Source organism: Pristis pectinata, chromosome 4, assembly GCF_009764475.1.
Source record: "Pristis pectinata isolate sPriPec2 chromosome 4, sPriPec2.1.pri, whole genome shotgun sequence".
In the NCBI taxonomy this organism is placed as follows: Eukaryota; Metazoa; Chordata; class Chondrichthyes; order Rhinopristiformes; family Pristidae; genus Pristis; species Pristis pectinata.
Genome location: NC_067408.1, coordinates 77,622,328 through 77,645,566, shown reverse-complemented (window position 1 = coordinate 77,645,566; position 23,239 = coordinate 77,622,328). Strand labels below are relative to the sequence as shown.

Genomic DNA, 23,239 nt, shown 5'->3' with positions numbered 1-23,239 from the left:
TCAACCCGTCTTTCAAAATGTACACTCGATGTGCAGCACATGACACATTCTCACCACTCAACTTAAAAAAGACATTGCTTATCAATTTCATCCTTAGTTTATCGGTGACTATCTTACATTGCTGGCCTCTGATTATGCCCTTCCCTAAAACAGAAAACATTTTTCCCTGCATCCACCAAAGGCCTGCATAATTTTTTTAAATCCTCCATTAAGTTAGTCATCAGACCTCTCTTCGCAAGAAAACCCATTCATGCTTTTCTGACATGTACACCCCAGCATTTCTGCTTTCACCCTTATAATTCTTTTCAACACTCTTAATTACTTCAATATCCTTTTTATAATACGACAACCAGTAATGCATTCTGTAAAACCTGTGGATTAACTGAGGTTCAATATCGGTTGAGTACATTTTCCTGCTTTTCAATTCTATACCTCCAGAAAGAAACCCAGACAGTTGGCTAGCAGTTATTACATCTTAGCTAACTTGTCTTTGTACCTGTTCTGGTATACATATGCCTCCAGACTCACCAAGATGATTCTTTATTGACCTCTGAAATGTCAAAGATAGTTAGTTCAATGGAGATTTAATGCTGATCTTGCTGGCAATGTCACATAGAACCACAGAATACTACAGCACAGAAAACAGGCCATTCTGCCCTTCTAGTCTGTGCCGAAACTTTATTCCGCTAGTCCCATTGACCTGCACCCTGTCCATAACCCTCCAGACCTCTCCCATCCATGTATCTATCCAATTTATTCTTAAAACTTAAGAGTGAGCCCGCATTTACCACATCAGATGGCAGCTTGTTCCACACTCCCACCACTCTTTGAGTGAAGAAGTTTTCCCTAATGTTTCCCCTAAACCTTTCCTCTTTCACCCTAAAGCCATGTCCTCTTGTACTTATCTCTCCTAATCTAGGTGGAAAGAGCATTTACCCTGTCTATACCGCTCATAATTTTGTAAACCTCTATCAAATCTCCCCTCATTCTTCTACGCTTCAAGGAATAAAGTCCTAACCTGTTCAATCTTTCCCTGTAACTCAACTGCTGAAGACCCAGAAACATTCTGGTAAATCTTCACTGCACTCTTTCAATCTTCCTGATATCCTTCCTATAGTTAGGTGACCAGAACTGCACACAATACTCCAAATTTGGCCTCACCAATGTCTTATACAACCTCACCATAACATCCAAACTCCTATACTCAATACTTTGATTTATGAATACCAGGATGCCAAAAGCCTTCTTTACAACCCTGTCTACCTGTGACGCCACTTTCAGGGAATTATGTATCTGAGCTCTCAGATCCCTTTGTTCCTCCGCACTCCTCAGTGCCCTACCATTTACTGTGTATGTCCTACCTTGATTTGTCCTTCCAAAATGCAACACCTCACACTTGTCTGCGTTAAATTCCATCTGCCATTTTCTGGCCCATTTTTCCAGTTGGTCCAGATCCCTCTGCGAGCTTTGAAAGCCTTCCTCGCTGTCCACAACACCTCCAATCTTAGTGTTATCAGCAAACTTGCTGATCCAATTTACCACATTATCATCTAGATCATTGATATAGACAACAAACAACAATGGTCCCAGCACAGATCCCTGAGGCACACCACTAGTCACAGGCCTCCAGTCTGAGAAACAGGCCTCCAGGCCTCCAGTCTGAGAAACAATCATCCACTACCACTGTCTGTCTTCTCCCACACAGCCAATTTCGAATTCAGCTTACAACCTCTCCACAACACCAGTTTCGAATTCAGTTTACAACCTCTCCACAACACCAATTTCGAATTCAGCTTACAACCTCTCCACAACACCAGTTTCGAATTCAGTTTACAACCTCTCCACAACACCAATTTCGAATTCAGCTTACAACCTCTCCACAACACCAGTTTCGAATTCAGTTTACAACCTCTCCACAACACCAATTTCGAATTCAGCTTACAACCTCTCCACAACACCAGTTTCGAATTCAGTTTACAACCTCTCCACAACACCTCCAATCTTAGTGTTATCAGCAAACTTGCTGATCCAATTTACCACATTATCATCTAGATCATTGATATAGACAACAAACAACAATTCAGCTTACAACCTCTCCACAACACCAGTTTCGAATTCAGTTTACAACCTCTCCACACAGCCAATTTCGAATTCAGTTTACAACCTCTCCATGGATACCTAGTGTCTGAACCTTCTGAACTAACCTCCCATGTGGGACCTTGTCAAAGGCCTTACGAAAGTCCATGTAGACAACATCCACAGCCTTTTCTTCGTCTACTTTCTTGGTAACCTCCTCGAAAAACTCTACAAGATTCGTTAAGCACAATCTACCGCGCACAAATCCATGCTGACTATCCTTAATCAGCCCTTGGTTGTCCAAATACTTGCATATCCGATCTGTCAGAACACCATCTCATGACAAAATAACAAAAGTGCTTCCCTCCTGAGTAAAGCTGGAAGTCTTGGCAACATTTTGTAGTTTCCAGTCAATTCTTACTTAAACAAGGTCATTGAAGCCAACCAGTCACAGCACAATAACCGCATTCCCTTTTCACTTCCTGGGTCCAAGTAGGGAAAGCTAGCAGACTCTTTACATTCTGGTTATTGAATGCCATACATCAACTCTGCCATGCCATGGGACTGAAAGGGATTACACTCCTATGGCATCCAGCAAGTGTGTGCATATCATGCAGGCCAATGCCTGCTACTGTGGCAGTTGTCATAATCCTTTCTTTTCACGGCAGACTTGGAGCTAATTGTATTCCAGCCACCATCACTAGGTCCATCAGAGTGGCCCGAGTGACAGAAATGTTCTGCTAACAACATAGTTCTTGATTCTTCTTTGTACCAAAGGCTCACACGCATATAATGCATACAATGAAAGCCATGTTATTTCAAGATATTAGGTAGATCTGTGTGCTGAAAAGATACTTCATGATGGCTTTGAAAGAGACTGCAGTGTCGCTTTAGTGGGTCTCATGAGTCGTGTGGTCAAGTGAATGCTGCACAATCTCAGAGATCAGTCTTTGTCATTCGCTTCCAATCCCAGTAATCTGCTGGAGGGCAAGGTACTGGGACCTGTAGGCAGTTTGCAAGCCAACACTGGTCTCTCAGCCATAACGGCAGCAGACTGAGTTCACAGGACCTCAGTCTGTTGCTTGACAGAAGTTAACTTCAGGCTGAGCGTGAACTGCAGAAGGGACCACACCAAGCTTTATGCAGACTAATGTTAAGTTGCTGACAGACACCTCTATATTCCTGGATACCGAACATGGACTTTGGCAGACTTCCAAATGCACCGTGAATTTTCCTGCATATGTCCATCAGTCTGCTCCACTGCTATCCTCATCAGTGTTCTGCAAGAAAGCATGTGTGTGACCACGCATTTTGGTGAGCGAGCAATTGTGCAATTTTATTTCCTGACCTAGTTGTAGCTCACTGATGCCCTCATTCTTACCACGTGTAGGTCCTGCCTCTATTTTATCCTCCGTGATTCATGCACTGTGTAAGCTGCAAGTTTTGGGTGTTGAGTATGAGGCATGCAGCAATGATCAGTGTATGAAATTGCACTGAGGCACATGAACTTTTGAGTCTTGACTGATGGAGATTGTTCGTAGATGAGTGATAGGGGTGTGCTGAATTGAAGAGAGCCTGAGACCAGCATTACAGTTGGTTGGATATGACCTGGGAGAATATACATTTTCTTGGCCACTCATGAAAAGTCAGTGAACTTGTTGTGCCATCATGTTCCCTTCTCCAGGACTGACAAAAAACTCTAGGCCATTCAGCTCCCACTGCTTTTTGACTGTGTCTCAGGATGGCAACTTCTCCCTGTAGACGCAGGATATATTTTCTCCTTTGCACATCCTCCTTCAAGAACTTCATCACTGCAAAGAAAGTCTTGAAGCCTTCCCTCCCCCACCCTCAACCAATGCTCTTTGCTGCCAAAATTATTCTGAATTATGGCTGCAACAAGAGCAGTCAAATTCCACCTTCCCTTTGGAGAGGTGCAGGCTAGCTTTTAAGTAATGCCAGTGGAGAAAGATCAATTGTTGGCCTTCTCTGCCAATCAATACCACAGTTAACTTTGGCTGCACACATAATTCAAATCGAAGGTGATCAGCCTGAAGATGCCATGCTGCAAAGATTATACAGAATGGGTGCAAATTGCATATTGCAACCCCTGCACCTGCATAATATATACCAGAGAGTTCTGATGGTTTGTTACTGAAGACCTTACTCTAAATTTGAAGTTACTTGAATGCAGTATTCAATTGTTTTGTAACCAATCATTGTAGTCAATATTACATTTCCCATTGATCCAATGACAGACTCAGAGAGTTAACAGCAATCTCAGTGCAAAATTGACCACCTGATTGTGACCACTGACAACTTCAGTATTTGACAATTATAATGCTATTATGTTTTAGGTAATAATCTTAAACCAATATTTGTGTAATATAGTGAACAGAAAGCAGATCTCAGCAATCCTGTTCAATGCAATTTGTACTGGATCCAGAAACAAAGAAGCAATTCAGAATTCTCAACAAAGTGTGGTTCATTTTAAAATGCCAGGAAAAAATAGCTTTTACAAGACTTCAAACAAATATTCAAAATTCTAATGCTCTTTCACTGCACTACTTAGAATATAAAAAGTGTGTCTACAGTGCCCTTAAATCTTCGGACTGAGGACACACTGCAGGGATGTTACGTAGAGATCCCATAGTGCTGCAGGAGTAAATTCAGGAGAGCTGAGGGAGTTCAAAACTGGACATCCTCAAGGCACCATGGGTCAGCTTTACAGAGAAGAAGCAGAGAGATGTTGTTCCCTTTAGCAGATGGTTCAAGGACCAAAAACACAGATTTCAAGTTAAAGCCAAAAAGTACAGGTGAAATGAGAGAAGAAAACCTTTTGCGCAAAGAAAAGTAATAACCTAAAATTCACTGTCCATATAGCTGAGGGAAACTAAAATCAGCACAGCCAACTGGGAGCTGGATTGATACCTAATGGGAAATAATGCATGGGATCACGGGGAAAGGGAGTGACCAGGTTGTTCTGCAGGAGGCTGGCATCGAATTGATCAGCTGAATGACTCCATTCTGTGCAGGAACTGTGATTCCATGATCAGCAGCAACAGAACTGCAGTCACTCTACGACAACTTTCAAGCCAGTGGACCAAAGTGTAGGAGGGCCATAATGTGCCAGGATCAGCACTCTACTCACCTACAGATAAGGTGCCAATCTGGGAAAGTTGCATCAAAGCAATACATGCTTATTAAAAAAAGAAAACGGCAAAAGCATCAATGTAGTAAACAAAGTTAACAGATCTCACAGCCAACAGATCAGATCAAATTTCGAGAGTCTAGCCACATCCAAGCATGAACGGTAGCAAAGAATTAAACAATTAATAGAGAAGGGTCACTCCAAGAACATCCTCTTCCTCACGATGTGTCTCAAGGACAAGCATATGTGTCTTGAAGACAAGTTTGAAGCTCCTGCCAGAAGTCAATTGGTACATTGGTTTATTATTATCACATGCACTGAGGTACAGTGAAAAACTTGTCTTGCATTCCGCCCATACAGTTCAATTCAATACAACAGTGCATTGAGGTAGTACAAGGTAAAAACAGTAACCGAGTGCAGAATAAAGTGCTACAGTGCAGAGAAAGTGCAGTGCAAGTAGACAGTAAGGTGCAAGGTCACAATGAGGTAGATTGTGAGGTCAGGAATCCATCTTATCATACAAGGGAACCATTCAATCATCTTATAACAGCAGGATAGAAGCTATCCTTCAGCCTGGTGGTGTGGGATTTCCAGCTGTTGTATTTTCTGCCCAGTGGGAAGGGGGAGAAGGGAGAGAAGGGAGGATGTCCAGGGTGGGTGAGATCTTTGATTACACTGGCTGCTTTACGGAGGCAGCGAGAAGTGTAGACCAAGTCCATGCAGGGGAGGCTGGTTTCCATGATGTGCTCAGCTGTGTCAACAACTCTCTGCAGTTTCTTGTGGTCATGGGCAGAGCAGTTGCCATACCAAGCTGTGGGGCATCCGGATAGGATGCTTTCTATGGTGCAACGATAAAAATTGGTCAGGGTCAATAAGTGAATAGGTAAGTAAGTAAATTAGATAACTCCATTTCCTCCCGAGGTCCCTGCCATCACAGGAAACAGACTTCAGCCAGTTCAGTTCTGTCCATGTGAAATCAAGAACCGCAAAAGCAATGGGACCAGAAAAGATCTCACATCACCTGCATCTCTAGCCAAGCTGCCCGAACATTGTTTTGGCACTGGCATCTACCTGACAATGTGAAAAACTGCCCTGAGATGTACGGGTCTGCAAAAATTAGTTCAATACAATCTTACTAAATATGACCCTGACTATTCTCATCCATCATCACATCAGTGGTGGACGTTGCAGTCAACAGTGCTATAAAAAAGGGCACTTTATAATCCATGACTTGCTCACTGATGCTCAGTACAGGATTTTGCCAGGACCTTTCAGCTTGGACTCAACCATTCTGGGAGCACCACTGACCAGAATCTTAACTGGATAAACCTCTTATGTGCTGCAGTGATGAGAGCACATCTGAGGATGGATATCATGACTAATGGTCTTACAATAGTGACTTGAAAATGATGAAATACGACATCTTCTATTTGCATTGATTAGAACAGAACCAAGAAACATCCCATCCACAACCATTCAGTAACTCAACCACCAACACACAGAAGCAGCAGTTTGTACCATCTACAGGATGCACTGCAGCAACTCACCAAAACTCCTTAGACAGCACCTTCCAAACTCACAACCTCCACCAGCAAGAAGGACAAGGGCAGCAAAAGCATGGGAACACCACTGCCTGGAAGTTGCCTCCAGGCCCCACGCTGTCCTGATTTGGAAATATATCACCATTCCTTCACCATTGCTGGGTCAAAATTCTGGAACTCTTTCCCCAACAGCATTGTGGGTATACCCACACCTCAAGGACTGCAGCAGTTCAAAAAGGCATCTCACCACCACCTTCTTAAGAGCAACTAGGGATGGGAAATTAAATGCTGGCTAAGCCTGTGAAGCCCACATCCCTTTAATAAATATACCAAAAACACAGAAGAAGTTAAGCACCATCCAGCACAAAGCCACCTCATTGATTGGTACTCCACAAACCATTCACTCACTTCCTCCACCAAAGGATGTCATCTTGAAAAGGTTCATAACTTTTGAAGTCTCTCCAAGGAGGGAAATCCCAGCTTCTCCAATTCCTCCATGTGATGAGACTTCATATTCCTGGTATCCTTCAGTAACCCTCCTTTAACCTCCTCCGCTGCATTCCCATCAATCCTAAGTGCACTCTTTCAGCACTCTGTTCTTGCACTCCACTAAAATGGTACAATTTAGATCTTACCATCTCTCCACAGTGCTTCTGCCTCACATTTATCTGCAGCTGGTCAGCATCCACCCATTTTGCCAATCTGTCTCTGTCCATCAGAGGTCTGCTGCTTTCTGACTCACTGCTTAGTATGTCTTCCAAGGTTTGTGTAATCAACTGACTTTACAGCTGTCCTTCCCAAATTCCAATGCAATATAATAGAATAGACAAGAGAAGCACTGACCCAGGGGTAACCCATCACATACATTGCCCCAGTCAGAAAAACACCCCTTCACTCCTGCCCCTTAGCCAACTACATAACTAAGTCCCCACTGTTCCTTTAAATATCTCGTAGTCCCATTTTCCAAATAATGATGAGGTCCTTTATCAAATTTATTTTGAAAATCAATAATTACTTGATCTACCGCACTTCCTTTATCAATCCCCTTTACTTTCATAAGGCCAGCAAAATTGGTTGCTGTAATTTTTAATATCAACAGGCTATTCGAGGCCCACAAAATTTTACAAAGCTGCTGAGTGCAGCAGTGGGACCACCAACTGCAGGCTGGGATCTTACAACTGGATTTTGCAAGTCACATGATTACCAGGAATAGGGGTCATTGCCAGTGAAATGACTTTAACTGGTCAGCTTGATCAAGTCTCAGGACAAGGAATTGTGATTTTTTCCAAGGGAAATAGAACTCACACAAAGTCTGCCCAGTCTTGAAGGTACAAAAAAAAAGGACTGGCTGCTGCAGACAGAGAGGCAACTTGGTAGAGCCCCAATGAAGAAGCTATTCTATAGTCATTGCCGAACTGACTACTTGCTACTGGTATCCAAGTGCTTGCTAATGATCAGTTAAGATTTGCATGCAAGGTAAATGTTGCAAATGCTTATGCAGCAATAGAAGCAAAGAATATTCAAGGACTAAAAACATTTTGAGTTTCAAGTAAAGGAACAGATCTGCACATGCTCATCAGTAATCCAGAATTACTGTATTTAATATACTTTCAGATGGTTAATTGTTTTGTTCATTTTGAGTCAAGTGGATTTTTTTTAAAGCTCTTAAGTCTTTGTTCTAAGTAGTCTATTCCACAAGTATGAATTCTGAAACCTGATTAGACTGAATGCACCCAAATCTATGCATATTACAGTATTTCATTAAAGACCGAATCAGATTCATCAGTCATGATTTGCCCTCTTTAATTCAGTCCTCTCCATTAACCCCTGCATCTTCAACTAATAATTTGTTTTTTATTTGGGCAGTCCCCTCCAAACTGAAATTTGACTGGCTGGCCTTTTCCAACAAGGTTGATAATTCTTTTTCTCCCCCAAACAAGGTTTCTAAGCAATTTTCCAGTCTTCTGGCACCACTCCAACAACTAAGGAAGATAGAAAAAACTGAGGTCAGAGTTTTTGTTATCTTTAGCCTTGCTTTTTCCCAATAACCTTGGATGGAAATGGACAGGTATGGTAGAAATCTATTTGGCAGCTACTTGTAGTTTTCTCGTATGTGGGAAAAATCATGCACTATTTCTTCTCCAGACTCTCCACAATGTATTTAATTTCATCCTCTTCAGTGACAACAGGTGCCAAGTGCCTACTCAGTATCTCCGTCATGCCCCCCCCCCCCCCACTGCACATGATGAGTTGGCTCCATCATTCACTCAAGATGTTTATAAAAAGTTCATGTTTCTTTTTGTTATATGCTAATCTCCATTCAGACTCCCCTTGCCATTCTTATAGCCATTGTTAATTCTCCTTATGTGCTGAATCCTGACTGATTTCCAATTGCACTCTGTATCTGAGATAAATAAAAACCAAAAAAGAAATAAATTTATTGCACAGTACCAATTCAATAACAATTGCGAGAAATGATTGGAATCCTAAGGGTTAATCTCAAAACCATTAGTGATGGCACAATGTTCTTCTCGTAGCTGATTTCCCCTCGTGTTTATAAAATGTAATCTTAGTAATAATAGTTTCTAACAGTAGGTGGAGAGCTGGCTCCTCTTAACTGAAGAACATAGCAGACATTTACATTTCATTCCATGGAAGCAGGAACAAGCAAGCTTTGAGATACCATTGCAAAATATATAATATTATATCAAATAAGTCAGAAGAAATGTAAAAGTAGATGTGTCCTCATCGACTGCCATAATTTAAATGAATTATGTGGGAATTCCAAGTTAATGCATGAATTACAATCAACAACAACATCCGTCAGCATATGAAACAGACATTTTTCATCATGTTCTCCAATTTCCAGCAATAATGTTAACATGATACTTTCATATTACTTTTTAAACCCACCTCTTCCTGAGCTCAGAGTCCACAAGTACCTGCCTCTTCTTGGGAGGAGGGGCTGGAGGAAGTTCCTCTTTCGGCTTCACCAAAATCTGTTCTTTGGTCGTAACCATGGTTACAGTTTCCATTACGGTGGTCTGCGTTAATGATGTCTGAGTTGCAGTGGCAGACTGCGAAATCTGAGGGAAGTATTAAGACAAGAAGACACAGACTGCTGGAATGATTTCAGTAACAATTGTTTGAAGTCTGCAAAGAAAATAATGATTGCAATTTCTCCAGTCAGATCATGATCTGACCTTCACAATACAACAATGAATGATTCTTCCAAACAAGAGTATTTAATCTCATTCATCCTGTGGCTAAAAACTGATTAGAATGAAAAAGGATTTAAGAGTACACATACAAAATGAATTGTGAATAAATGCATCAATTCAATGGCCCTCTCAAAAATATTCATTAACACACTTAAGGAGCAACAGGACAGGCAGGCCTGCCAAATCCTTCCTGTTCTTTCCAACTGTGATTTTATAAAGTAAGTTTACAATATGATCAGGTCAGATCACCTTTGTGTCAATCTCACACTCCTTTACTTTCCCCCTAACAGACAACTCATTCAGCATCTTGTTGAAGTATTCAATGCACAATCACTGTACACAATGATGGAGTATTCCAGTTAGAACTCAACAGAAAATAAGTATGTTCCTTTTAAATCATCTCCACCTCATAATCAGTTTAGTGTTCTGTGCCATTGCTCAACAAGTTCAAATTTTCACAACAACCTGAATTTATTTAAAACCTTTGACAGTTATAAGTACTTCACAGGCAGACCCAAGAAAGCTATGACAAATAGCCATGAAAAGAGAGTTTAAGAAGGATGACTGAGATATTTGTTACAGAGGTGCCCTTTGCAGGTGCGACAGATGTGTAAAAAGAGAGTCCCAGAAAACAGGAGACACAAGAGATTCTGCAGATGCCTACCCTAAAGAAGTTTTCCTCCTCTATGACCTGCTGAGTTCCTCCAGCACTTTTGTTGCAAGTTGCCCCAGAAAACAGGACCCAACATATTGAAGGATTATCATTGGTAGAACAAAGGAGGAATGTAGAAAGAATACCAGAGTTATAGGACAGTGGTGCTTGATGGAAGGCATAATGTAAACCTGGATGAAGATTTTTTTGTTCATTTGTCCTCAAATGAATATTTATACCTTTAATTAATATCAGATAATGTGCTTTTAAATAATTTTAAATTTTCTTCAACTATTTTTGAATATCTCTGATCATTAAAGAGATATAGACACAATTGTAAAGGCTTTTGACAGTAAGATGGTTGGGGAGAGCGGTTGTAGACCTTCGGTTCTACTGCCCGAGGCCTGGCCACTTCACAGGACAGCTGCAAGGTCAATGGGAGTCTTGCAGCCGCAAAAGTTTAGATTGGCCACCGGGATAGCATTGGAGACTGCACTCGTGATGCAGGCTGCGCCAAATACAATTCTGGCCATTAGTTTGTACTTGCACACTCAAAAGTGAACTGCATGCTGTGCCATTGAAGTACCATTGTTAATATTTAATAACACTACTTTCATCTTCACTTATCTTAGCAAGGCCAATAAGGACACTGCAGCTGCTTCTCCTGCACCAGTATCTGCTGGCTTAATCACAGAATTCTAATACAAAATGAAACACTGGCAATAAAGCAATAAAAATGTAATATCTTCAGTGATCATCCAGAGTTTCATTTCCCCGGCCCCTCCAACCTCAAGTCTCATTTATTTTTCAAGTGTTAGTTAATCAAACAGCATTTAGCCGCTCCAGATTGCAAAGCAAATAGGAACCAAAGTCAACCAGAAGAGCAAAAATCAGCATACTAAGAGTTGCCTGGTTCATGCATTTCATGTGTGATTTTTAATATAAAACTTTTTATCAACTGAACCACAGAAAGCATCAACAATAACTAAGGTTGCATCTACAGATGTCTCGAGATAATCTACTTTATAAAGGTGATATATGGCACGTTAAGAATGCCACTTGCTCGGTTTTCATTTTAATTTTGTCTGTGTATGAAGGGGTGGGACAAGCATGATCCTTTAAAGTAGTAAAGCTGTATATCATTCCATAGAGACAGGCTCTGACGTTCCAACATGACAGATTCTGCTTCCCAAATAGGAGCAATGTCAAACTTAACACTTCATTAAAATTGCAGCACCAGCACACTAATCGATCAGTCTGTAGTGAATTAAATAGAATAAGCTGCAAATGTTTTCAAAAAAATGTTATGAACCAGACACCTTTATGAATCATGAGAGTGCTGTCAAAGTGAACATTATGTCCAGAATCCCAGTTGGGGATGACAAGAGGCCATATCTGTGCAGCTTTACAGCCAGCGTCATGACTAATGTCACGGCTAGGGTACAATTGATTAAGATGTGTTATGCATGCCGAAAGGTACCCAAGCTTATTTACTTCTTTTCAGAAGCTGGGATACAGTAGCATAATTTAGCAATAAACTATCTGCATATGCAATAAAAGAAAGACGAAGGAAAAATGAGGAAAATGCAAATTTCAATTGCAGACTTCATGTGCAGTCTCAATTATGTTTCATTGTGCTTTACCCAGAAGCATTGTCCATTTCAGACCACACCAATTTATCACAAAGGGACTCCGTGAATGAGATGTGTGGAATACGAAAGATTACACAATACGGTTGAGACAGGAAGGCTATCTTATCAGATAGATAAACAAAACAAGTCATCAAAATATGCACACAACAGTCTACTCAAAAGACATCTTCATGTATTTGCATGTGAGACTTGCCAACATGTTGCATATATTAAGCTATTTTTCTGTTCATGGTGTAGTTGTTGCTGGCAAGCAGGCAGGTACTGTCAATCCTGAATAGCCCCTGAACAGAAGGGGAAAGTGAGAGTCATAAATTGGTGGATATGGAGACACATATCAGTCAGACACATAAGGACAGACATGTTCCTTCCCAAAACGACGTAGACAAATCAAATGGGTTTTTACAACAATCCGAATGGTTTATTGTCACCATTACTGATACTAATTTTGATTCAAGATTCGTTTAATTGCCTGAATTTAAATTTCTCAGCTGCTGCTTTGGGATTTGAGATCTTGTCTTTGGAACAATGGTCCAGGCCTTAGGATATCAATTGAGTAACTTAAACCATACGCTACCTGCCTCTATTCACAGCTTATATTTCTGTCAGAATAGGTAACAGATCAGCACGCCACATGGACACATAGGGCACTGCTGACAAACATGTGCTTTGCAGCATTGAGATTAAGTGACAGTGACAGTGCCAGTGAGGAATCTTGCCTGTGTTTTTGCTCCTGTGGCACTCTTATCCCTCAGTCAAATCTTTCTTCAAATTAGTTAATTGGGCACGGAACAGAAATTGAACTGGAACCTTCCTGGTGTCATGGCATTGCTTTCATGGCTTACTTTCTCTTCAAGATATTGGGGTCTGTAAAGTAATAACTTTGTAATGATGTCCTAACCTGACCACAGATTGTTTTGTTTCCAGTCACGTGAAGAAGTTGACCATTTTAGGCCTGTACATCAGGCCTCACTGAACAACCTCAGCACTCCCTAAGCTAACACGCACACTGCTCCAAGATTTAGTCATATCGAGGTCTTTTTAATTTACTGTAAATCTCTTGGTGAGCAAACGCCTCAAAGGAAAAATACTCAGGCATAAATTACATTAATTTTATTCTTCTGTACAGTCTTTTCAATGCTAAGAGGATCAGAGTTTGTTTTGAGGGTGTGAAAAATGAAAATAAACATCTTTTGAAACAGGAACTGAGACTTGAGAGACAAAGTCGTCATACTTGGAGCAGGACCTGTGCGGCCAATGCTGACAGTGTTCCACTGAACAAGCTCCAGCATGAAACAGACCCTCAGGACCCATTCTCATCACCTTGTTCGTGTTTTAGCAGCTCCTACTGCTCACTGGGAGAACTGGAGAACTTTTTTTTAATCCAGACTGTTGTTATTACGTGAAAGTCACTGCTTCCAAGGCTGGTAGAACTATGTCAATCACGGCTTTCTCAAGGGAAAACAAGCACAAGGCAAAAAATAATTTGCAGGGCCAGGTGAACGGGATTGACAAGATTACTGTACAAAGGCGGCATGAAAATAAATATACAGATAGTTCTAATTTTTTAAATGACTGTGACAAAGAACAATAAAATTACATTTAGCTAGGTTTAACTGTATTTCCTTCATCTTGTTCATTTCATGCTAATTTTGTTTTAGTTTCTGGTAATTTAACGTTTATCGATTATTTACCGGTTCTATTAAATATCAAGGACATTCAGAAGGACTTACAATTCTTGATTGCTTTGACAGCCAACAACTGAACAGTAATGGCTTGTCCAACAGTGTATAAAAGTTATACCACATGGTAAACTTATTTCTTAAAATGCCTTCATACTGCACATGAAAACTGAATTTTAGCAATTTTTGATATTTATAGCAACTTGTAAAATAGCAAAATGAAAGCAGCATCCTGAAATTTCAACAAAAGCAATGTCTGGATTACTATAGCCTCTTTGGATGCAAACTCTGCAGATAGCAGCACATTGGAACCTCAATAATAAATCCTGAAATCCTGGCAGTCATCGATCTGGACTTCTGGTCTTCAAATACTGAACTCTCAACTTTAGTTTTACCTTGGGGTGACCACAGTGCCATTCTCTAGCAAGTGTAGGGATGGCAGAATCAGCAGCCAATTCAAAACCAAAATGGACAAAAAATGCAGTATTGCTCTGTGAAACTAAAACTCAAAAATGTCTTGATAAAAATGTTTCTCGTTACAAGAGAAATAGGGATTTGAGCTTGCTTGATGAATGATGATGAATATGTGGTAAACAGTATAAATAATCTAGGTTCCAAACAATCCCCATTTCATTGAGTAAGTATTCCTCTGATACACAGTTCACACACACCAGTTAATTTTTAATCAATTCACCTATGCAACAACTCGAATAATAAAGTGGATGTTTCTTCTAACTTGCACATGAGCCCTAGAACAAGGCATTTGCTGTTTGACAAAATGTTTCATTATTAGTTTGTTTATGCTCGTGGTCCCACTAAACAGTCCCCCAAGGAAACACAGCAACAGTGGTATTAGATTTTTGATCTGTGTGGCTTTCACTATTAATGAGAATCTCACCCCTAACTCACAAATTGTGAACTCTGCAAGTGTTACAAGTGAAGCTCAGACTTCAAGTGCTGTCATGTGACTGCCTCAGGGCCCAAGTTCAGATTTTTGTTATGATTATTTGTGGTTTCTGTACCACAGCATCTTTCTCTTGTGTATGCACATTTTCTGCTGAGTTCCACCTGATGGCTTTGCAGGAAGAGAAGGCTGAAATTCTCTGTATTCATTGCGGTAAATCACCCATATTCTCAGCTGCCTCATAATGGAAATTGCCTCAAGTCAGAAAACACTGGAGATGCTTGGCAGGAAAACAAGCATCCCAAGGAGAAAGTACATGCCAGTTGACGTTTCAAGGCATAAGACTCTCCTTAACTGCCATCAACTTCCTTTGATTGAATGGCCTGTCAAGAATGACCAGGCAAAATTTCTCTCTCCCCAAATAAATGAGGCAGATTTTCCTGATTCAGATAGAATATTGCTACTCCAGTAACTCACAATCTCCAATGAGCTCTTCTCTGTCGTTACATGATCAGAAGTAGTTGCCAGTTTGGAGTCATAGGGCTATGCAGCATGGAAACAGGCCCTTCAGCCCAACTCATCCAACTGTGATGTCTATCCAAGCAAGTCCCACTTGCCCGCATTTGGCTTTTATCCCTCTAAACCTTCCCTACCTATGTATCTGTCAAAATGTCTTTTAAACATTGTAATTGCACCCACCTCTACAGCTTCCTCTGGCAGTTTGTTCCACATACCAACACACCCTTAATGAAAAACTTTACATCCCTTTTAAATCTTTCCCCTCTCATCTTGAACCTACATCCTCTTGTTTTAGACTCTGCTACCCTGGGAAAAGACTTTGATCATCCATCTTCTTTATGCCCCTCATGATTTTATAAACCTCTATAAGGATACCCCTCAGCCTCCAATCTCCAGGGAAAGAAGTCTCAACCTACCTAACCTGTCCTTATAACTCAACTCCTCCAGTCCCGGCAACATCCTCGTGAGTCTTGTCTGCTCCTTTACCAGCTTAATGACATCTTCCTATAGCTGGGTAATCAGAACTGCACACAGTACTCCAAGTGCAGTCTTCTGCAACATCACATCCCAACTCCTGTACTCAGTGCTCTGATTGATGAAGGTAAGCATGCCAAATGCCTTCTTCACCACCCTGTCTGCTTGTATCACCATTTTCAAGGAATTATGAAGCAGTACCCCAAGGTTTTTCTGTTCGACAACACTCTCCAGGGCCCTATGATTTACTGGATGAGGCCTGTCCTGGTTTAACTTCCCAAAATGCAAATCCTCACACTTGTCCAAGTTAAATTCCATTTGCAATTCCTTGGTCCACTTCCCCAGTTCATCTGGATCCCGTTGTAAACTTAAATAATCTTCTTCACTGTCTACTACACCAGCAATTTCGGTATCATCTACAAACTGACTAACCATGTTAACAACATTGTCATCTTAATCATTAATACAGACGACAAACAAGAGTGAACCCAGCACTGTTTCCTGTGGCTACAGGCCTCTAATCTGAAAAACAACCCTCCACTACCACCCTCTGTCTCCTTCAATCAAACCAATTTTGTATCTAATTGGCAAGCTCACCCGGGATCCCATGTGATCCAACCTTCCAGGTTAGGTCCCTTCCATACCTTGTCAAAGACTTTGCGAAAGGCCTTGCTAAAGTCCATGGAGACAACGTCTGCCACCCTGTCCTCATCATCTTCTTCGTTACCTCCTCAAAAAGCTCAATAAAATTTGTGAGGCACGATTTCCCACGCACAAAACCATACTGACTATCCCTCATCAGTCCCTGCGTTTCCATTTGCTGGTAGATCCTGTCCCTCAGAATCCCTTCCAGTAACTTTCCCATCACTTATGTTAGGCTTACCAGCTGGCAGTTTCCTGGCTTGTCCTTGCAGCCCTTCTTAAATAAAGGCACAACATTAGCCATCCTCCAGTCTTCCGGTACCTCACACATGGTTAAAGATGACGCAACTATTTCTTCCAGGGCCCCTGCAATTTCCTCCATCACTTCCCACAATGTCCCAGGACACACTTGATCAGACCCCAGGGATTTAACCACCTCAGCATGCCTTAAAATCACGAGCACCTTCTCTGTTGTAATGTTCTGGTACATCATTATTCATTTCTCCCAATTCCTTAGCTTCCATGACCTTCTCCACAGTAAATACAGGTAAGAAATATGCATGTAACAGTTCACCCATCTCCTGTGACTTCACACATAGAAAGGGGACCTATTCTTTATTTATTTCCCTTCTGATTATTTCCAACTAATCTCTCCCCTCTCCAAACATTTACTTCAACACAAGTCTTGGAATATTATTTAATTTTCTCAGGTCAAGGAATCTTTTATTCCCTCTAGATGTAATAGCGGTACTGTAGCGTGGCAGTTAGCGCGATGCTATTACAGCGCCAGCGATTGGGGTTCGATTCCCGTCGCTGTCTATAAGGAGTTTGTACGTTCTCCCGTGTCTGCGTGGGTTTCCTCCAGGTGCTCCGGTTTCCTCCCACATTGCAAAGACGTACGGGTAGGTTAATTTGGGTTTAAAATGGGTGGCTCAGACTCGTTGGGCCGGAAGGGCCTGTTACCACGCTGTAAATAAAATTTTTTTAAAAATCTCAGACCCAAATGTATAGGCCTTTGAGTGATGTGTTAGAGTGATGTGGGTGGGCCAGGTCAAGTCCCACCCACAAAACTTCTCCAGAAGACACTGGCGACTGACAAAACCACATCCAGCTGTTAAAGCTGTCAAGGCTTTTCCATGGATCAGAAATATTTAAAAACTGTTAAGAACTAATTATATTTTTCACTGAAAGTTGTTTTTGTGTGCCAAACTAAATACACTCCAAAGCTGAAATAATACATACAAATTAAAAACAAATCTGAATAATTAGATATTTTCCCTCAATTCTTGGCAGCACAATTAAAGGACTCAAGGAAACCAACCTGGTGGAGGATGAAAAAGAAGCCCAAGTACTCAGGATTCTCACTGTGAGCAGGGGGCAAACAGAAAGTTGGGACTTCCCACGTCCATGCAGGAGTCCTGAAACCTACTCGCGCCTGGCTGAGAAATGTCAACATTTCTGCTTGGAGCTGCCAGCAAGAACCAGCAAAGTCTGGATCAATGGCACAGAGACACACTGAACCCTCCAACAGACACCACTCTCACTGCTAGGGTTACGGGACTGCTCTTTGAGCAGACTCAATGGGCCAAAGTGTCCTCTTTCCATGTCATATATGGACATCAAAATATACGGAACCTACCAACTCATTGATTTTGATACAACTGTGATTTTTACTCTTGCTCTCTCCTTTTTCTGCTAAAATTAAGAAAACGTACAACCAGCAGATACATCCACTAAAATAACCTTCATAACCTCCAGAATTGTAGCTTATCCATTTGTTGCCTCTTCCTCTTGCTTTAACATGCATTCCATTATGTGCCATCACTGTAAATCCTGACTTTATCTTTCTCACTCAGAGTTAACCAACGCTTGTTTTTCTCATGTCATGTTTCTCATTTGCGTTTCCCACTTCCTTTCACATTCACTGCTTTAATTTTTGATCAAATCACATTCAATAATTGAATTAATAGCATCTTTAGTTCCTTTGAGCCTTCCAACTTTGATCTCCTGTGGCGAAAACAATCTCTGAAATATCTCACCAAATCCATCTGTTTTTTCCTATCACACTACTGATCATGATAATTTTCTACTTTTCAAGCAAGTCAAATCAATGAACTCCTTTTTTGTCTTGGCAGTGCACCATCAGCCAAGGCACTCCATCGCCTTCCTTCTAGTAATCAAGCACCCACTATTGTAAAGCCTGCTTAAGATCCTAAATGGTAAACATCTCCTCTATCAGCCAGCCATAGCTTCTGAGTTTTATAGATTTCCCTTGTCTTCTTATCACAGAGCTCTTATTACCAATATTTCAGCCTTGCTCTGGTCAGCTTGAGTAAAGGAAGAATTCTTTTCTGCCACGAACAGGTTTAACTTCCGTCTTCCCTCCTCTTACGCTCTGATTGGTGACAGTTAAACAAATGAATTATTCACTCCTCACCATTTCCCCTCTATTGTACCCTTCTGTCATTTACAAAGATGCACGAGAGTAGTGGACACAGCCTAGCGCATCACGGACACCAGCCTCCCCTCCGTGGACTCCGTCTTTACCTCTCATTGTCTTGGTGTAGCAGCCAGCATAATCAAAGACCCCTCCCACCCGGGACATTCTCTCTTCTCTCCTCTTCCATCGGGTAGAAGATAAAGGAGCCTGAGGGTACGTACCACCAGACTTAAGGACAGCTTCTACCTCACTGTGATAAGACTATTGAACGGTTCCCTTATACAATGAGCTGGACTATAACCTCACGATCTACCTTGTTGTGACCTTGCGCCTTATTGCACTGCACTTTCTCTGTAGCTGTGACTCTTTACTCTGTACTGTTATTGTTTTTACCTGTACTACATCAATGCACTGTGTACTAACTCAGTGTAACTGCACTGTGTAACGAATTGACCTGCACGATCGGTTTCTAAGACAAGCTTTTCACTGTACCTCGGTACAAGTGACAATAATAAACCAATAAACCAATAAATCAATAAACACTAATTAAATCTGAAATACTGATCAGACAGAAGTATATCAAACCAACTCTGTCACTTTATATCTTCTGCAAGTTTACGATTTGAATTCCTGGACATCAATTTTCCTCACAAACAAGCACTGATTTCTCAATTAAAAACAGAAATGATGAGAACACTCAGCAGGTCAGACAACATCTATGCAGGGAGAAAAAGTTGAACTTTCAGGTTGACCTTTCCGAAGAACTTCCGACTTTGCAGCTATTCCTTTCAGATCCTCTTTCAGTTTTTTTTTGTCAAAATTTTCTTCCTGCTAATCCTCTTCTCCATCTCCTAAATTGTGAGTGTAATGCTGTGTCTACCAAAGGAGCAAATGAATGCTCCACCAGGAAGTCCCCATAAATTTGATGCTACATTCCACAAAAAGCATGTGTGAATTAAAAATTTCATAATTGTACAGAAAGTTACTGCCCCCTGAGCTTTTGTTTCAAGCATATTGCTGAAACAGACTTGAATTAACTGTGTACCTATGGCACATAAACCTGACCTGGAATACCTGCAATTAATGTTGTATGATAATTCCCTTACACTTTAATGAGCACAATATAAATGTGGATATAGCTTCTACTCATTTCAAATAAATTAGCAAATTTAAAAGCAAGCACTGCACCAGGCATCTAAATAACCTAAGCTGCAAGGGAACTACTTCAAATAGTCCAGTTGGATGGATGCCAGCCTTGTCTGGAGACCCAAGCTGGTTCGAGGGCAGTAAACAATATATTTAATGAATATATGGTCTCTGAGTATTGATGACATACCTCCTTAGAGCTATTTTCGAGTTTCTGCACAAGATCATCCCAACGCTGAGCAAATTCATCGAGCCTTGCCTGAACCTTCTGAGCCACAACCTTATTTTGTAGAGACGCAAGAAGATCCTGGCTGAGGGCACAGAGTTTATCCATTGCCGGTCGTTTCTGCTCCAGCTCTCCTTTTAGAACCTGGTGATCAAGAAAAGATGCAACTGAAAAAAAGGCAGTTAACAAATAAATGAATCAGAGATGCACGATTCATACACTAATGTATGAGCAGCTGGGAATACATTTCTTTCATTCTCTGGAATAACTCAGGAATAAAGGAGAGCTTCTCCAGGGACCTTTCATCCCTCACAAGGCATAAATGATACTATAAAGTTAATACAAACATTTAATCGAACTATATGTCATCATTTCAGTTGACAGTTAACATAAGCTTTTGAACATATTAATGTACATCTTGGAAGTATTCTGAATGTTTGACCATGTTATTTCCACCTTTCAGTGTGTATTCCTGTCAGTTTAATTTTTCAGCAAGCACATTGTACCCCACGTTGTCAAATATCTGTGCCGATCTCAGTGGAAGCTACAAAAGCTGACTGCCGGGTTGCAGTCAAAATTTGGCAACTCTCCAATTTTCTCAAAGATTTGAACCTCTGCTTGTGCATACCCCACACCAGAAATATGCTTCACCCAAGTGCCCATGATTTATGGCCCGTTAGCGGGTTTCAGTTTCTGCATGTGACCATGTCATTCTCTGCAAATCAATTCATGATCTCAGATCACCTGGACAGTAATACAATAACAGAGAAGGGGAGAAGAAAGGGTGTGAAGATAATTCCATATCGAAGGAAATGTAATGAAAATGGGGAAAAGAAAAAACAGAGCTACATAGGAAACTGGTTGGGATTTGGGTGGGGGACAGTGCAGATCATGGGAGTCTTGAGAGGAAGGGAAGAAGGTGGAGTGATAGCTGCTCGGAGGTCAGTAACTTTAGAGTCGAGTTGAGCAGCATTTATTAGGAACAGCAGGAATAAAATCTCCATTGATTCAAGAGTTCTCCTGATTTGGGACTGTTTTTACTGGGTGAGCTTTCAGAATTTTTTGATCAAAATTTAAAGCAGCCCTGAGGAATGGCTTATCCCAGCAACAGCCTTGCTCTTTATCAATAGATGCTGCTTGTCCAGATGGATGCTTTCTGACTTTGACACAGTTTCCTTTTATTAGAATCAGACCACATAATGGAAGATAAAGTGAAGGACTTCAACTCTCGTCTTCTCCAAAAAGGTGGCAAATAGAAACAAATTTGTGAGAGATGAAGATGCTTCAATTGAGCTTCATGTTCAGTGAAACAGTGATTTCTGCCTTCTCTTACAAACTTAATATGCAGCATTTGTTTCTCATAGCACAGTCTCATTGCATCAGGGAGGGAAGTTCCACATCAGGTGATTATTTTGAAGAATGCTTTCATTGGTCTGCAGTCCAGGCCCAGTCACACCATTTTAACTCTCTTCCCACATCACCTTGACTTCAGGTTTCAAATGATAACTGCAGCTTCCATTTACTTTGGACAACAAAGTAAGTGCATCATTCACACCTCTGTCAGACCCACCTTTTCATTACATCCAACTGTTACCCAATTTTTCCCCCATTTAATCACTCCTGCCATCCACTTAACCACATAGCTTCCTTTGTGTTTTTTTTTCCCTTTACCGTCTTCCTGGTCTCTGCACTCACATGAAACTTAAAATTTACATTATCCAGTTGTGTTTAATGGTCACAGACTAGAAATGTTCATTCTGTGCCTCTCTCAAAAAGATGCTGCCTGACCTGGTGAGTATTTGTAGTAGGTTTTGTTTTTAATTCTTGCATTGTTCAAGATGAATGTCAGTCCATTATTACAGCATGGAAAATCACCACCGACTCATCACTCAGCCCTGAATTTTAAAGATCTCAACCAACACCTTGCAAGACTGCATCAAACCCATGACATCTCGTAGGTGTTCCATTTGTATTTATAAGTCACGGACCCTGGTTGACTTTACACTTCCAAGCATAGCGGTGCTAAGAGTCTGTAGTGCATTTTGTGACAAAATATTATTTGAAAGGCTAATGGAGTGTTATCCTTCATCACAAGAGGGCTGGAATGTAAATGAAATAAAGTATAAAACTTTATTAAGATTGCATCTGGAATACTGTGTTCAGATCTGGAAGACTGTGTCAGTTTTGGAGGAGTGGGATGTTGATTTATCAATGTGCCATTGTGGATAAGAAGGTTAAATTAAGAGGTCACGGTGCACAGATGATAGTTCTATTCCCTTGAGCTGAAAAGATAAAATAATGATGTCATTTCAGTATTTATGACAATTGAAGGATTTGAAAGGTTAGAGAGAGAGAGAAGCCTTATCTGCTGATGGGGGCAAGAATCCAAAATTAGCAGGTCTGATCGTGGAATTAAAACCAGCCACTGAAGGGTAATGTCAAGAAGCTCTCCTTCACACAAAGAGTGGTGGGAATCCAGAACTGTACCCAGAAATAAGAGTGCTTCCCTTTTTATTGGTTGCTAGTCTTTTGATCAACATCTCTGACATTTTAAGATGAAGGAACAAAAGCGTGGAAAAACTTGATTGTGAGAACTTGAAAATTTCCTGGAACAATGTAGCATTTTTAAGTACATTTCTAGTGCGGTAGCTTCATACAAGTTTTTAAACATAGCTTTAAGTGTTTCTTTCAACCAACTCATAATTATTTTGATGAATAACTTTGGAAGTCCATAAGAAGAAAAACATTTTTTTGTTCAGAATTAATCATAATCTGACTCATTCCTTTAAAATGGATTTTCTGTTACACATTTTAGCATCTATAGGAGTGAACTGTTGGTGTATTGAGAAAAACCAAAGGACCAATACTGAGGTGGATTCTATTCTGCAAATTTGGTTATTACAGGAGACTTACCTTTGC

The 23,239-nt window shown here is 40.8% G+C and overlaps 1 protein-coding gene across 3 annotated transcripts in view; it reads right to left on the bottom strand.

Moving 5' to 3' along the window:
• The window catches only part of dmd (dystrophin), a 1,415,828-nt gene that overhangs the window by 847,389 nt on the left and 545,200 nt on the right, over positions 1 to 23,239 (bottom strand). For all 3 annotated transcript variants that reach the window (XM_052015085.1, XM_052015086.1, XM_052015087.1), the window contains exons 16-17: positions 20,285 to 20,464; positions 9,679 to 9,851 (exon numbers count right to left, since the gene is read on the bottom strand). In XM_052015085.1, coding sequence (XP_051871045.1) covers positions 9,679 to 9,851; positions 20,285 to 20,464 — 353 coding nt within the window. The remainder of the gene's footprint in view (positions 1 to 9,678; positions 9,852 to 20,284; positions 20,465 to 23,239) is intronic.